Source organism: Bradysia coprophila (genome assembly GCF_014529535.1).
Source record: "Bradysia coprophila strain Holo2 chromosome X unlocalized genomic scaffold, BU_Bcop_v1 contig_130, whole genome shotgun sequence".
NCBI lineage: Eukaryota > Metazoa > Arthropoda > Insecta > Diptera > Sciaridae > Bradysia > Bradysia coprophila.
The window spans coordinates 240,341-257,162 of record NW_023503296.1 but is presented as its reverse complement, the minus strand read 5'-3'; the positions used below and the strand labels follow the sequence as shown (position 1 = coordinate 257,162).

General features: G+C 35.4%; 1 protein-coding gene across 2 annotated transcripts in view; it reads left to right on the top strand.

Moving 5' to 3' along the window:
• The window catches only part of LOC119067962 (leishmanolysin-like peptidase), a 120,141-nt gene extending 111,574 nt beyond the window's left edge, over window positions 1–8,567 (top strand). For both annotated transcript variants that reach the window (XM_037171292.1, XM_037171293.1), the window contains 2 exons: window positions 935–1,101; window positions 7,955–8,567. In XM_037171292.1, coding sequence (XP_037027187.1) covers window positions 935–1,101; window positions 7,955–8,230 — 443 coding nt within the window. In that variant the 3' untranslated portion in view covers window positions 8,231–8,567. The remainder of the gene's footprint in view (window positions 1–934; window positions 1,102–7,954) is intronic.
• Window positions 8,568–16,822: the final 8,255 nt, after the last annotated feature.

Genomic DNA, 16,822 nt, shown 5'->3' with positions numbered 1-16,822 from the left:
TCATCGATGCTCCACACCCCCCCTGAACAAAAATAAAGTTTTACCGAAAATGCACCCAAAAATTGATTGCTGTTCTAAATAGAGGGACCCTAGAGGAGTTCAAAACGATGGTCCGTTAAGCTGGACCAGATGCTTCCCCAGCCCATACAATTTTTTCCTTAGTTGTATGGGTGTGGGGAAGCATCTTTACTTGAAAACGCACGCATAGAAACGCATGGCATTTTTGATTGCGTTGCGCGACTTAGAAACAATTCTTTGTCAATTAAGATGTTCTAGAGAATTGTTTAGTGCCCGATAATGAAACGAAATCGACATTCCTCCGAAGGATCTGAACAAATTTTTTTTAACGTGAGTAGGGCTATTGTACATGGTGGAGTGCCGGCAGACAGATGAACTTTTTTTTTCGCTGAATCGGCATCTCGGGGCAACCATAATAAGTTCCACTTACTCAGGGAGTCGAAGACGACCTGTTACAAATGCAGGCGTAAACGTATGTATAAGACCCCTGCACTTCGTACGGGTTTAAAAATCGTGGTGCATTTCTTTCATGAAAATTATGACAGAGATGTGCAACGACTAGTATGACATCAGCAAGGAAATGGACCGATGCTTTTATGATAGGACGTTTTAATAACAGCTTAAATATGGAATTTTTTCCTCTTCAAATAGAAATATTTAATTAAAATTCTTAGAAAAAAATCTGTCGCTTACTTTCCTTACGTATTTGTATTTTGAACGTCATTGGAATCAAAATAAGTGGCCCAAACTTCCAGTTCAGTCAGTTCACTTTTTCATTAGCAACAATTTCCTCTTAATTATTTTTACCTTCGTTATTATCAAACCTTTTTTTCTAATTACAAGTGCATATCTAGTGATTCTCAAAAACATTCAATGAAACGAAAGGTCAAATTTTCTTTTTTTTTCAAATTCACAGAGCCAGAGAAAAATTTTGCACTAGAATCATATGGTGCTAATTCAAAATGTTTCGATCACACGGAAAGTATGTGGGAGGAAAGGTCATGCCGACAAACTAGAGAATGGCAGCATTGGGGATCTGGTTGCTACAAATACAAATGCGAAAATCGTCGACTACATATCCTTGTAAGTTTATTTCAATTAATTGGGTCGAATATTTAACCTACAATAAGTAATCGAAATTCTTGTGCAGAATTAGCAACAGCTGCTTATACTTGTGTTTATCTACCAGTTGGTGCACAAACCACGATATTTACATATTTTTGCTAATCTATCGAACAATAATGGGTATTTTAAAATGTCTTCTCGACTGTCCGGAACCCGCACCAACTGGTAGATCAACAGCTAATTCTGCACAAGAAATTCACTTACTGAGTGTACTAACCACATTATTGAATTTCAATTATTTACAGCGATAGTTTGTCTCCTTATCAATGACATAATAGTGGGATAACCCACTATTATGTCATTGCTCCTTATTGTTCACTTTGAATAGATTTCACCTTTTTTGTTAATTGAACGCAAAAGAATTGAACTAGCCGTTGTATTTATATAAGAAAATGACCTAAATCCTATTATTCCGTTGAATGATTGCGTAGGTAACACAATTTTGTTCTGATATTTCATTGAGAGTTTTTGGACGGTGTTCCTTTCATCTTATGGTTCTTAATTTAACGGCTTTGAGTTCAATTTTTCATTTAATTTGTCGATTTTGTGTTAATAATTTCATCTTCGACATTTTGCAAAAGAAAATCGCAAAACATATTTTTACAGACAAGGCGTAACGAGCCAATTAATTCTTTTCTTAGTATCAATGAACTATCTATCGAAAAAAGCTTCAGTTTTTGCTGAATTATGTTTTTTTCTTCCACGTTGAATTGGATGACTTTCCCACGAGTATTGACAATTTGATAAAAAATGAAACGATTCGAAGAGAAATATGATCTTAAAATGAACCGCCTACATCTCCATCCGTCTTAATGTAAAAATTGTTCAAGTGGAATTCACCGTACACGAATATAATACAGAAGAAGAAATAAAGGCAGTGCAATAAGCTATGCATAAATGCTTGTTAGTAAAATATAAAAACGAATCTCGACAATCGAATTTTTACAAAAAAAAAAATCTTACTTTTATCAACATTCCGACAATTTTATTCACCTGGAAGTTAAACTTGTCAGAAAAGTTAAGCTGTACTTCCTTAAAGTTTTCGTTTACCACAAACATCTACCACCAGCATAATATTGTGACCTGGTCTCAGATTACACATTTGCATAAAAAACTGATTTAACTGTTGGTATAAATCTTTCTGGTATAACAGTGAATTATCGTTAACACACACAGATGAGATACAACCAAGCATTATTCGAATTATGTCAATTGAATTCATTCTCAAATTTAAATGAATAACATCTTGAGACTTGTACTTAGTCACAGGCTAGCTGAATAAGGACCGAAGCCGAACGTTTACCCCGCAGATACTCGCAGTTGAGAATGTAAAAAATGAAGATCCTGCATATGGATCCATAACATTCTACTCCACACTATCCCCTGGCGCTCCTTCTAAAACATCTAAAAAAAACATTTTCCGATTCTATAACCATACTCAACAATACACAGTCGGAACTTCACCGCTTTCCGACACATTAACCAATTACTACACACACACGAAAATATGATTTCCCCGGTGACTTCCGGGTGCCACCGTAGCAAGAGTGTTTAAAACGGTCTGTGTGTATGCAAAACAATAATGGAATTTTGTGTATTCGTCAATTTTACCTTACACTTTACCGTACCATTTCACAATGATACAATAAAATTGAATGAAATTTAAATGAGGTACTAACACACCTGCAAAACCAGCCACCGATTTACACGTTTGTGCGTTCGTTTAAATATATTTCAATTTCGGTTCTGTCTCGAGCTCGTGAAATATCTCTATTGGGCTTGTCAATTTTGTGTCTCGGTTAATTTCGAATTGCTCATTTTCGTATTTCCTATAAGCTTGTTCCGTTAATTATAAGGAAATGAGTTCAAACCCGACGACAGTTTGGAAAATTGTCGAAATTATGATTCAAGTAATTTTGATTTATTCATTTATTGAAAATTATACCCGAGACATTGCTCCAATAAATTGTTCCATCCGATTCGATTTTTCTCGGTACAACCTTTAAACCGATTTTTTTTTCCCTAACCGTGCTGCTTTTGATAGAGAAATGAAAATTAAATTACAAATTGACGGATGATTTGTTGCTTGCCTTTGTCAGAGCAAAATTTGGTTTCTGTTAACGTAAGAATGAAAAAGGTGTCGTGCTCATTTTTGCTGTATTACGGTTAAGAAACGGTATAATTTACGGTGAACTTCGAACTTTGACAATATGCAAATGATTCTCGAGAGTATTTTAAAGAAAATTTCAAATTTGGTACAAACTGTACTCAAAGCGTCATTATGTGACATCATGCATTCGCTTTCAAATACTATAAATTAATCAAATGTCTGAACAGTTTTAAAACAATTTGAACCGCACAACTTTTATTTTTCGAGATAAATGTGGACCATTCTCGTAAAATTTTTAAGGCTTGGACTCTGAACTTCCTAGTTTTTAATTGAAACAAATTATCCAGAAAAACCGAATATGTGGCGAAATGTAAGATTACTCAGATGTAAGGTAGGTCATGTTAGTGCGCTCGCATGTTAGGTTACCGATATGTCATAGGTTTAAGCATATACGAGGGCGGAGAGCGAGGTTCGAGAGCATGAGGGCAACTTCAAACACTTAACAAAAGAAAATTTCTCTTATTTTGACAGTGTTGACAACCTCGAACACCGTTTGTCACCGTTTAGTATACACAGTCTTCTCTCTTCATTTCAAAATTCACTGGCCTTTGTTTAGCTGTCGTGTAAACGGATAAACCGATTCCTAAGAAGAGTCTAATACAATCCATGCTTAAACCTTAATCCGCAAAGATAATCTTGAATGTTCTTAGTGCTTAGGTCCAAAACATGCTAACCTGTTTATCTAATAAAAAATTCTTTAGCACAAAATAACATTCTTACTGAAGTGTCCGATTTAATAAGAAAGAGTAAACCTCAATTTAAAAACTGTCGTTGCTGACTTCGCCTCGAGCCATATTTCCTTTATAATTCTTGTAGCATAAGCTACTATTTAATCAACTTACAGCAACATTCAAATACCAATACAACCATCAACTTGAGAGTTGAACTGTGAATTATTCCTTCTGATTTTCTTCTCATTTCTAACATTTGTTTAAAAGCTTAATGAGCATTATGTTGTTCAGCGGTCATAGTTTCTGTGGAACTATTTTACAAGAACAATTTTCTGATCATTGAGTGATTTACTAAATGCACGGAGCCGTATTATATTGAATCAATTGTTCTGTTGTTCTCTTCTAAATTTCACCCGTCTATTATTCGACATTGCACCTCAACTCGGGGTAATAGTGGAGTCGCCAATGTAGTTTTCAGATCTCTTGTAAACGAGTCTAAACGAGTCTTATAGTAGCTCTTTTGAATTGTTAGTGCAAACTAGAGTTACGCAGGTCATGTAAACATAATTTTTTTAAGATGAAACAAATGAAATGAAATGAGTCAATCGCTTGACTCTCTCTGTAAAAGTTAAGATAAATCAGGTCAGAAATCATGTATATCTGACGTTTTATAAGGATACATAAGATCTGACCTGATTTGAACATTTGCTGATCTTAAGATTTCAGGTAAATTCAGGCCGGGTCAGGTTCAGATTAAAATATACTAAAATTGCCCTAAAATTCAGATCAAGAGAGGGATACCTAACCTGTTCCGAATCTTCAACCAGTAGATCTAATACATAATTTATGTATTGTACCAAGACGAGGCAGATGGCAGAAGCTTTCGGACTCAATCCTTTTTGTTAGAACCAAGGTTAGAACACATGTGTACTGAAACGATTGATTCTTGTCTGATGTTATCGTCTTGACTATAATATTTGTGAACACAGTCGGTTTGAGATTGCATATATGATGTCTGTGAAGTACCTGCGAACTTGAACCTGCGAATTCTACATTATAGTCCGGTCGTTACGACGATCATTTTACATGACTTTTTAGTGATTTTAGGAATTGCAAAAAATTCGCAGGTTAGAAACTGCGAAATAAAAAATTCGCAGGTTTGAAACAGCGAAATAAAATTCGCAGTTTTGAACCTACTATAAACCATAGTGAAATTGGGAGTTTTGGATAAAAATTCATACGTTCCAAATTCGCAGGTTTGAGCCTGCGAAAAAATCGCTCATTCAAATCTAAGAAAAACAAAAACACAAAATTTGCAGGTTCAAACCTGCGAAAAAAAAACCAACTCAACTCAATTCCTAACTTTCTTCTCCCCGCAAAAGCGTGTTGTTGGTTCCCAGGGAATTCATAATTTAACGAAATGTAACGTAATGGAGTTTAGTTCGACCACACAGAAGTCACCTTTTTACGAAATGAATGCCAATTCTCCAATTGTCTAATAATTAGTCTGTGTCATTTTTTTATGTCAAATTTAAATTTACGGAACCAAATTATAGACGGCAACTGAATTCACCCTTCACGGAAAATCCGTGGATTTGGATAAAGGCTGTGTAACTTATAATGTGGCTGTTTTTTTTTTATAATATAGCTACAAGACTTATAAAAATTTAGCTACTACACAGCTACATTACGCACCGAGAAAACATGTTATAGCTAGGATTTGCATATTGTGGCTGTGTACTCTATATCATAGCTGTGTAACGCATATTTGACGTATGAAAAATATAGCTGTGGGCTGCATATCAGAAAATGTATTGGACCATAAAGTAAAAACGCACCAAAAACTGGTTCATCATCAGGTGAATGCATCTTCAATAGTCAAAATAAGTAGAAACACAGACGAATGAAAATATCAGAAATTTCGCTACATTGGAAAGGAATTAATTAATTTGCTCCTAAAAAATCAAAATAGTCATTTTACACAAAATAATTGCATTGGCGATTCGACACGTAGATTCATGTTCTTTCTGCTTAGCAATAAGAACGTGTTAAAGCACGAGCAAATTAGCACATCAGCAGCATAGGCGTCGGCCGGTTTCTCGGATTAAGCATCAACCGGCACGGTTAGTACTTGGGTGGGTGACCGCTGTTTTAACTACAGTCTTAACTACAATATGCATTACACAGCTATATGCCAAAAAATGGGGGTGCTAGGTCCACTTATAAATTTCTGTGTTCAATAAATTGTATTAGGAAGGGTTCTGGAGAAATTATAACTAGAAATGGAAAAAATGAATGGAGTGGAAATTTTTTATCTCCGCTTCTCAATTATTATTCAACAATTTCACTATTTTTTATCTCCGTTTTTCAATTTTTTATCTGCCGTTTATTGCGAACCCTTCCGAAAGAACAGGTGATCACAAAGTTACGATTTTAAAAGAGAACATTCTGTGTATTAAACATTTTGTACCACTGAACTTGTTAAATTTTTGTGACGGCTACCTTCATGAGTATCTTAACATGTCCTCTCTGGACCTCGAATTATGTAGCAATGAAGCTACCAACAAACTCTCCTTTTGGTCTTGCGATTTTTTTTTTCGCAGGTTCAAACCTACGAATTTTATTTTTCGTAGGTTTTACCTGCGAATTCTTTCAAATGTGTGAACACGTACGAATTTTTTCCGAAGGTTTCAACCTGCGATTTTTCAACCAAACCTCCCAATTTCCATTTTTAACCTGCGATTTTTTAACTATACCTTCCAACTTCCCTTTTGGTCTTGCGATGGTTTTTTGGCAGATTTGAAGCTGCGAATTTAAACCTGCGAATTTTTTTCCGCAGGTTGAAACCTACGAATTTTATTTTTCGCAGGTTTGAACCCGCGAATTTTTTTTTGGCAGGTTTGAACCTGCGAATTCTTAGAACTTTCATCAGTAGAAAGCATATAAAATGATCGTCACAACAACTGGACTATAATGTAGAATTCGCAGGTTCAAGTTCGCAGGTACTTCACAGACATGCATATATGGACATGAGAATTCATCAATTCGTCTCTGTACACCGGTTATCGTTTCAATTAAGACATTCCTCTTTGTCTCAATTAGATGATGTAAATGGAAATTTAGCATTCCCCTGGAGCTATAATGTTTGGATGTCGGAAGCACGCTGAGACGCTGCAAACCACATTAGAATTATTCTCTTGAACGTTTTTGGATATGAATACTGCTCGTATTCGAGTGAATGCGAGTCAAAAAAAAAACTTATTCTTCAAAGCTTGCAGATCATTTCCATAGAAAGTTTTTCCATACCGATTATGCCTGCTATTTTAAATCCAATCTAATTTACGATTCATTCCACTAAACGTTTCCTATATGGTTAATGTTTTTAAACTCACAATGGAAAGATTGCGACCTTTTTATCTACTGATAGGTAAAAGTTCCCATAAAATAGGTAAAGTCCTTACGTTCGTGTAAGATATATGGAAATATTAATAAAAAGTTTTGAAGGGACCCAGAGATATAAATCGCAATTTCTCTAAAATCGAATGCCAAATGGTAATATCGTACCGGATTTTTGAGCGGACATGGGTTAGTATTTGCTATTTAAACTTAAAAATTCGGTGGTATATTTACATTTGGCAAGAATGTCAGCATTCGTTTAGAATGTAAATTCTGAATAATAAGCCCTGTAGTAGACTAGTTGTACATAGTATGGATCGATGGGAAAATGAGGGGCTTCGCACGATTCTTTGATTTTATACAGAGCTGAGGACAATGTTTGTGGCTTACCGTAGGGATAAATCTCCGGAGTCTTCTACCCCTCGCAATAGATACACATTCCGTACATGCCATTAATATAACCGCTACGTGATCTCCATTTAATTTTCCAGGAATTTGATATCCATTCATGTGGCCATTCGTATTCACATCAAATTAAAACAATTTTTCTTCTTCTTTTGTTGTTTCAAATTAGGTCTCCAATTATTCATACCCATGCTACTATCCCGGCCAGGAGCTAAGTATTCGCGTTATGTCCGGCGGTTGGTTGCACCGTGGCTCCATCGTTTGTCCATCGTGTAACGAAATATGCGGCGATTACTTTGAGCAACAGGGTTTGGAGTGTCGGATACGCGAAGAGGCTCCACCATCGAATAAGTATCCGCGAGACGATTTACAGTGCAATGCGAGAAATTGGCATATTAGTTCAGTGTTGTTGTTGATGTGTCTGTGTGTATCATTTATAAGATAAGTGCTTTTCTGAGACAATAACTGTTTTAGATTTATATATTTGATGATGTGATAATAATTTTTAATTTAATCGAAATGGAGACGGAGAAAAAAAATTATTGATAAAACTAAGTGGTTATGATTGAACGGAAGAGAAAAGAAGACGTGGAATGAAATACGGAATGGAATATTATTAGGATTATGAAGATGAAGTTAACTCTATATTTCCCGAGTATATTGGTGTTTTATGTTGATAACAAAAAAATTGAAAAAGAAAGAAAAAAAAGTGTTCAGTTTATAAGAGACGTATTTTAGAAAAAAAAAAGATTTAACAAAGAATGAAACATTATGATCCCGACGAAATCGATATATGAGTCAAGTGTAAAATTCTATCAAATTTGGTGTGTTATTTAACATAAAATTGTTTCTACAATTTTGATTTTCCAGTACGAAATCGAACCAGCAAACATCACGTTTCAGATGGAAACACTTTCTTTGTATATGTATATTTAATAGATAAAGCAACCCTTCTGAATGAAAATTGTTTCACGATAGACGCTTCCATTCCAAATTATTTTCTATCGATCGCTGCCAGCAACAACAGAAATATTTTTTAATCCTTCCGACTTCGGATTAACATAATCCTGAGCTTCCCATTCGTTATTTGTTTACCTATAGAAGAAAATAGGAATTTCGAACAAGATTGAAGTTTTGCCAGAGCGGAGCGAAGGAAGTGAATAGCTCTAGTTGGAATTTCCGATTTTCTTCCAGTGGTGAAATCCATTTGTGCACCGGACAACTGAAATACGACATATTTTGCCATGACTTTTGGTTATGAAATGTCAGGTTTTCCCGAACGATGTAATCAATAAAATAGTACATTTCGTACCTAGGACGCCTTCGCCTTCGGCTCTGTCTGGAAACTTCTCACACGCTAAAAAAAACTTTTAGTGCGTGGTACGAATAGCTGTCCGGTGCACAAAACATTGATCGTACCAAGCCAGGAAATGTCGATTTTTTCAGCACCAGTAGTACATAGAAATAGTACATTTCGTACCTAGGACTAAAAGTCTTTTTTAGCGTGTGAGAAGTTTCCAGACAGAGTCGAAGGCGAGGTCTGCAATCGAATGCGCTAAAAAAGACTTTTAGTCCGTGGTACGAATAGTATTTTTCATATCGGGTCCTAGGTATGAAAAATCCATTTCCTGCCAAAAATATTATCATCGAGTTGCATACAACGTTTTTCTCAATAAGATCAGTGAAAGTTTCACATTTCGACACTGAGTTGAGAAAACATCAATTTGTCAGACCATTTTTCAAAACAAAAGTGACAGTTCGGGGAAGAATATTTCAATTTTCTTTTCTGTAGAGAAAATAGAACTGTCATCAGGCAAAGAGTCAACAAAAATCGTTATTTTCTCATGGCCTTTTTGAGTGGAGAAAATATGGTTAATTACACAGCAAATATGAAATAGTGACTTGTTTACGGAGAAAAAAAAATCGGAAGGTCACAATTCACCTTGAAAAATGAAATAGACAAACAGCCCGAACACATTACAGATGAGCGATTGTAAAAAGTCTCCGAGCCAGTCCAAATCTTAAAAATTTATTTAATAAAAATACCCAGTCGTTCGAGCAATTTCTCTATTCGCTCGATTCACTTCCCCCTCCTACAGAGAAAGAAAAAAGCAACTTTAAAATCTCTTTACATTTTTTTGTGGGAGCTGTAGTTTCTTTACCCAGTGCGCTGAAAAGGATATTTCGGCACTGTCGATAGACTTAGTATTCCAACCTTTTGCAAATCTATTTTCGGAGTTGGTTTTAGTTCATGCCAAGCCAAAGGTCAGCGAGTTATTTCTGAAAAATGATAGGCAGAGATAACCGGTTTCACATTCGCATTAATTACAGTGTGCAAGAACGGACTATTTCCATCCAGTTTGATGTTAATCATTCAACATGAGACATCGACAGTGAAACATATTCAAATTACGTATGAATATTGAATAATAATGTGGATATAGCATGTGAGACAAGTTGGTTGAATACCGTTGAAAATTTCACCTCCTTTATATCTCACACTGTGCAATCCAAGATTATATTTTCTTAGAAAATGACTAAGAAAATTTAATATTAGTAGGAAAATTAGAAAGGCGGAGGATGAATCGCCACGACGTAAACGTATTATACGTTACGTGTACCTATAGAAATATGTTATAAGTTGTACAGACGATTCATAACATATTTCTCTACGCATAATAAATATGACGATTTTCCAAACCCTTTTTACATAATTCCATTAATTCTCTCGCTCAGAGTCTCCTGAATTAAGTATCTTCGTTTCTATTGGCAGAGCGGGTAATTTTAATGTAACAAAATGTTCAGTTTATTCTTCATCGAATTTATAACTAGATTCTGCTGCATTGCCTGTAGCGGAAAATGATAAAATAGAAATGTGTTTGGAGTGAAAGAATTTCTATCTCAGAAGATCTAATTCATAAGATTAAAAACAATTGGTTTCGTACTAACATAAACCATAAGTTTCGACAAAATAAAAATGGATGAGAAAAACAAAACTAGCAGAAGTTTTGCATGTTGAATCCTCAATTGAACCGAGGTTTATAATACCTTTCAATTCAGTGGAATAGATGCTTTGCCGAAATCTGTGCGCAGTGCGCACGTATCTGTGCGTAATTTCTTTTTAATTTTTGATATTTTTTAGCAAAAATGAGTGGACCATCTGAAAAACAACTGAAGCAAATTCCTATCTAAATTTAACTGATGTCTACTATATTTGGAAAACGCCCAAATGTGGGCTTTTCAGTGAAGCATCACTCAACCAAAATGTTTATCACGAATTATGACAAATATGCTATGTTTTGGTTCTAAGTGTTAATGTATCCCTATAATGTTCACCTGACTGGCTATACATTATCAAAATAACCGAATTTGCAGTAAACATTTTTCTATTTCCGTTGAAATTTGTATTTCGTTTCGATTGAAAATTAAAAGTAAAATTAGATGTGTGGGTCGCCCAAATTATCGACGGTTAAATTTTCATTCCTCTACGTTCGTTTTCGTTTAGACAAAAAGCAAAACGCATGTAATTTATTTGTATCCTTTTAGGACAGTAGATTTTAATTCATAATTCCAATATTGTTCTTCAAATAAATTAGAAATTTGTAAATATAATCAAAGATGAATAAATATTTGTTTGTAAGTACTTAACGCAACTCTGTTTTATTTACCTCTCAATTACGTGGACACAAGTGTCCTGAATGAAGCTGAACTATAGGTTTGTTCCAAGGCCATATGAATTGTCAAATTTCATCCAAAGAATCATAACCTCAATAATATTTCTGTGTAAATCGCGTAGGCGACGTTGCTCGATTTATATGAAATATCACTTAAGCAACGTTGCCGTGGATGAAATTGTCGTTGTTCGGGTTGTCAAAGTTCGTGTTTACAGTTACTTGTAACAAACCTATAAAAGTAGAAATTGCAAATATTATGGACAATACATCGGTTAGTCATGGAGAAAAAACCAACTGCATCGAAAGGTAGTTCCAATTCGTATCACAAGATTTGCCAGTTTATGTAGGTCAACTGTACGTTACGTAGATTTTACTGAGACCAAGATTTCGGGACAATGACAACATTTAAGAACGAAAGTTTTACTTTTCGTCACCGAGGTGAGTAATAGTTATTTATGTAGGTTTTCCACTTATTCCGAAGGAAAACTCGTACGTTTAGAAAAATGATCTTTACATGCTACATGCGTCGAAAACCGTACTTTTCATGTTTCAATCACTTCTTTCGACGCCCTTAGCATGTAAAATCCATTTCATAACTCGGGATAAAAATGAAAAGTCTCGTTTTTGTGTGTTTATTGACCTCGGCTTCGCCTCGGATCAACAAAATTCACACGAAAACTCTACTTTTCATCTTTCTATCTCTAGTCATGTACATAACTATTAATGGAGAAGACTTACAAAAATAGTAAATCGTTCACTATGACCAAACATTAATTGAATTATAACACGTTAACTAGATGTAATTCATGGAATCCAAAAATTTATGCAACAGAGTGATAAATGCTTTTTTAGGGACTAGATGTGTAGATTGTCACTCGAGGTAGGAGGCCGATCATCACATAAACTCGGCGATAAAGAGTTAAATCAAACGTTGTTCTCAAAAAATGCTACCAAAGTTTCACTTTTCGTCGCAGAGTCGAGAAAATAAGTATTATTGAATCGATGTCCTACTCATTAAATTAAACACAAAACAAAAAAAATTCAATTTTCTTTGGACAGCTGTGAACTGCTAAAACATAATTTGCTATTTGCTTCTCGTCGTGCAATGACCCATCTTGTTCCATAGGGACACATTTCATTAATGAGGAGCAAAGTAAATAGGACACTGAGTGAATTTACAGTATTTTTACAGTACTGTTTTGCACATGTTTCTCTGTTTCTCTGATTTTTCTCAAATTGTAAGTTATTTTAAGCAGCAGATGTGAGAGATCGGGAAAACGGAGAAGTACAGGGAGAAGCGCAAGAACAGTTTAGATACGGAAGTGGTACTTTTTACGTGTGCGAGACAGTAGTAATGAAGCTAACATCAATGCAATAAAACATCATATAAAATTCCAACAAATTTATCGTTGAAGCACACGATTTTAAAGAAGTTCTTGTCCATAAATACACTCATTAATAGGTTATATTGATAGCCGCTGTGAAAAATGCCATAAATTTGTGAGAAAGAAGTAAACACGCGCTAGGGACCCAGGTGTATACAATACATAACGGAAGAATATATTAGTGATATTAGTGCTCTGTTTGAAAACGTTGCACGTTAATTCGAACAGTTAATTTACTTCTAACTGTTATAAATTAAAAGCGCTTTTCTTCCATTTTTTATTTGAAATTATGTCTTTAAGATGTAAATTTTCCCGCTACGACACTGTACTCGTGCCTATTATATCACTTATCCCAGCCCAAATCTTTGCCGAGGTGGAAAACATTGACTTGTCTTTGCTTCTAAATTTCCGTTTTCTTGCCATTTATGTTGTATAGCAGGGGGAAGAGGAAAATAGTACGGAGAATTTTTTAAAACAATCCGTGTGCAATACCCGAGCGTAAAATATCATCAAATATGAGAATAGAAATGGGTAGAAACCAATAACGTTTATGTAAATCGATTCCTGAACTGTAAAGCGAAGTGCAGGAATTGCAGAAAGTATACAAGTAACATTATTTATCGACACAGATGCATAAACATGTGAATTTTGTTTTATTATATACAGTGGCTATGACTGACATCTTAAAACCAGCAAATGGAAATTTAATTTTTAGATGTTTTTGGGTTTTCCCAGTGTTGTAAATTTTTTTTTTTTTTTTTTTTTTTTTCAAAAACACCTTTATTGGTATGAACAGTACAATCTTAACTATTTGTTAATTTATTACTAGGGTTGAGTTGTACTATCTTCCTTTTACTTGCGTAATTAGAAGAAAGTAAGACTTGTGTGGGTTTTACGACCCAATGGTCGAGTCCCTATGCGGTGTGCTGTTTTCATCCTTCATGTCAGTTCGTGGGGTTTAACACGTTTCAGCCTCCTTATTTCATTTGTTATATCTAGTAATAAGATGGCTTCTACGTTGGTGTGGTGAAGCAGTCTTTTTTCGTGTTTGATGGCGTTTTCCCGAATTACATCGGCAACCCATTGTATTTTTAAATCTTTGTGAATTTCTTTGTTTGTCACGTAACGATATGCGTTGGTGATCATGCGAAGAAAGTTGTTTTGACTTGTTTGGATGATATCTGTGTTTGATTTTTTAACACAGCCCCAAAGAGTAGAGCCGTACATCCAGATAGGTGCGAAAATTGATTTGTAAATCAATCTTTTACAATACAGGTTAAGTTTAGAGTTGTATCCGACTAACCAGTACATTTGTCTCGTTTTGTGTTTGATTTGCTCAGCTTTTTGCTTCACATGATGTTTCCAGTTTAGTTTGTTGTCCAGGTTTAATCCTAGATATTTAGCTGACTCTGCCTGCGGAATAGGAATCCCATTGAGGTAAATGCGGAGATTGCTGTTTATGTGACGCAATGCGAAGGTGACGTGATTAGATTTTGACTCATTGAGTTTTATTTTCCAATCGATGGTCCACTGATTTATTTTATCCAAAGCATTTTGTAAATGTTTAACTGCCTCCGACTGCGATGTATCTGTTGCCATGATCGCTGTGTCGTCTGCGAAGGTTCCAATGAAAGAGTTTGTGGTTACAGGTATGTCAGCAGTATATATAGTGTATAAGAAAGGTGCCAATACACTTCCTTGTGGTACTCCTGCTAGTATTGGATAGAAGTTTGAATAGGTTTCTTCGTCTTTTACTCTGAACGTTCTCTCCGATAGGTATGATTCAAGCAGTTGACAGTAGTTGCCTGGAAAGAGTGTACTCATTTTATATGTGAGTCCTTTGTGCCACACTTTATCAAATGCCTGTGATACATCCAGGAATGCTGCCGGGCAGTACTCCTTTTTTTCGAATGCACTCTCAATTTTAGTAGTGAGTCTATGAATTTGTTCAATTGTTGAATGGTTGTTTCTAAAACCGAATTGAAAATCGGGGATTTTCACCAAAGGTTTTAGTCGTTTTATCAGCAACTTCTCGAATATTTTTGAGATTGTGGGTAGCAGTGAGATCGGCCTGTACGAGGTTACTTTTTCTGGCGGTTTATCTGGTTTTCTTAGCATAATTACTTGCGCAATTTTGAAGCTTTTTGGTACATATTTGAATTTAAGGCATGCATTGAACAGATATGTAATCATGTACACCGCATGTGCTGGCAGTTCTTTCAATACTCCTGGTGCTAATTCATCTATACCTGGAGCCTTTTTCTTGTTTAGTTTATCTATTTCTGTTGCAATTTCATATGGAGTGAATTTTTTGAACTTTTTGTCAGGTTGGTAGGTTGGTGTTGTATCTACATTTGATTGTATGTCATTGTGAGGTTGAAAGACTTCTGCAAGATGTTTTGCAAAGAATTCCGTTTTTTCAGTATCCCTTCGTAACCAAATACCTCTGGAGTCTTTTATGGGAGGGATTTGGACGCATGGGCGTTTGAATCGTCTCGTCGCTTTCCATAGAGAGTAGTCTCTATCTTTACTCGAACTTAAATTACTTAGGTAGTTTTCAAAACTTTCTTGTCTATACTGCTTTGTAACTTTATTAACTCTGTTACTAATATTGTTGAAGATTCTTTTGTCACTTTGGTTTCTGCTCCTATGCCAAAGTCTTCTCGCTTTTCTCCTTTCCTTGATAAGCTCTCTTATTTCGGCTGGATAATTGATTTCGTGAATAAGTTTTTCTTTTGGTTCCGGAGTTGCTGTTCTTGCCGCAATTTGCAGAAGATTGATAAAATTTTCCGTTTGTAGATCAAGCTCCTGTTTTGATTTCAGGCTAGCGTTGAGGTTGATTGACTCTTCAACTAAATTTCTGAAGAGTTCCCAGTCGGTGCATTTGTTAGTTAGATTTTCTTTTTTCTTTTTTAGTATGACTGTAGCATTGAGATTAAGAATCACTGGTGTATGATCTGATGTCAGGTCCACCATGTTTACTACTTCCATGTTGTTGTGTGATATTCCTCTTGAAATGAAGAAATCCAATAGATCTGGTACCTTTTTCTGGTCTGTAGGCCAGTACGTTGGCTTACGGCCGGAGTGGTAACTACAGTTTTCTTTTTTGATTGCGTTTAGAAGACCGTTGCCTTTAACCGGAGTTATCAGCCTCGCTCCCCATGCTGTGTGTTTCGTGTTGAAGTCACCTCCAATGATGAACCTTTGGCCCAATATTCCGAAGATTTCCATCCATTCTGAATATATTGGAGTAGATTTTGGTGGGCAATATGCGGCAGCTATATTTACATCTTGATTGTTGAACTGAATTGTAATTACAGTCGCTTGTATAAACTCTTTCTGTATGCTGTTTTGTGTATGATATTTTATATTTTTTTTAATGATTATCGCTGAGCCTCCCCTGGCTCTTTCGTTCGGATGATTTGTCCAGTGGACTTCAAAACCTTTAATTGTTATGTGACTTTTGTCGGTGAAATGTGTTTCAGATATAAAAGCAATATCTATGTTGTTTATTCTTAGGAAAATTTCCAACTCTTGAGCCCTAGCGTTGAGCCCATTTGCGTTCCAGTTCATGATGCGCAGGAACTTGCTTATCATTTTTTGTTTTTGTTGACTTTAGTTTTTTGGGCAGTCGGTTTGTTTTCCAACTTTGCCAATCGGTTTGACAAAAGTCCAATACTTAGGTCAATATTGGTTTTTAGTTGTGTGAGCAATGACAGTATATCTGCGTTTGACGGCTCGTTCGTTTCAGAGTTTTCAATTTTGTTTGATATTTTATTTTCTTTATTTTCCAAATTTTTTGTGACCTGCGCGAAAGTTAGTCCTTTTTTGACTTCCTTGTATTTTGTTGTAACTTCTAAGTTTTTTTCACTGAGCCGGTTTACTACCGACTTGGTTTGGTTTTGATTTTTGATTTTTTTCTGATATGTTGGACAACCTTTATAATTTGCTGTGTGTCCTTCATTTTGGCAAAGGACA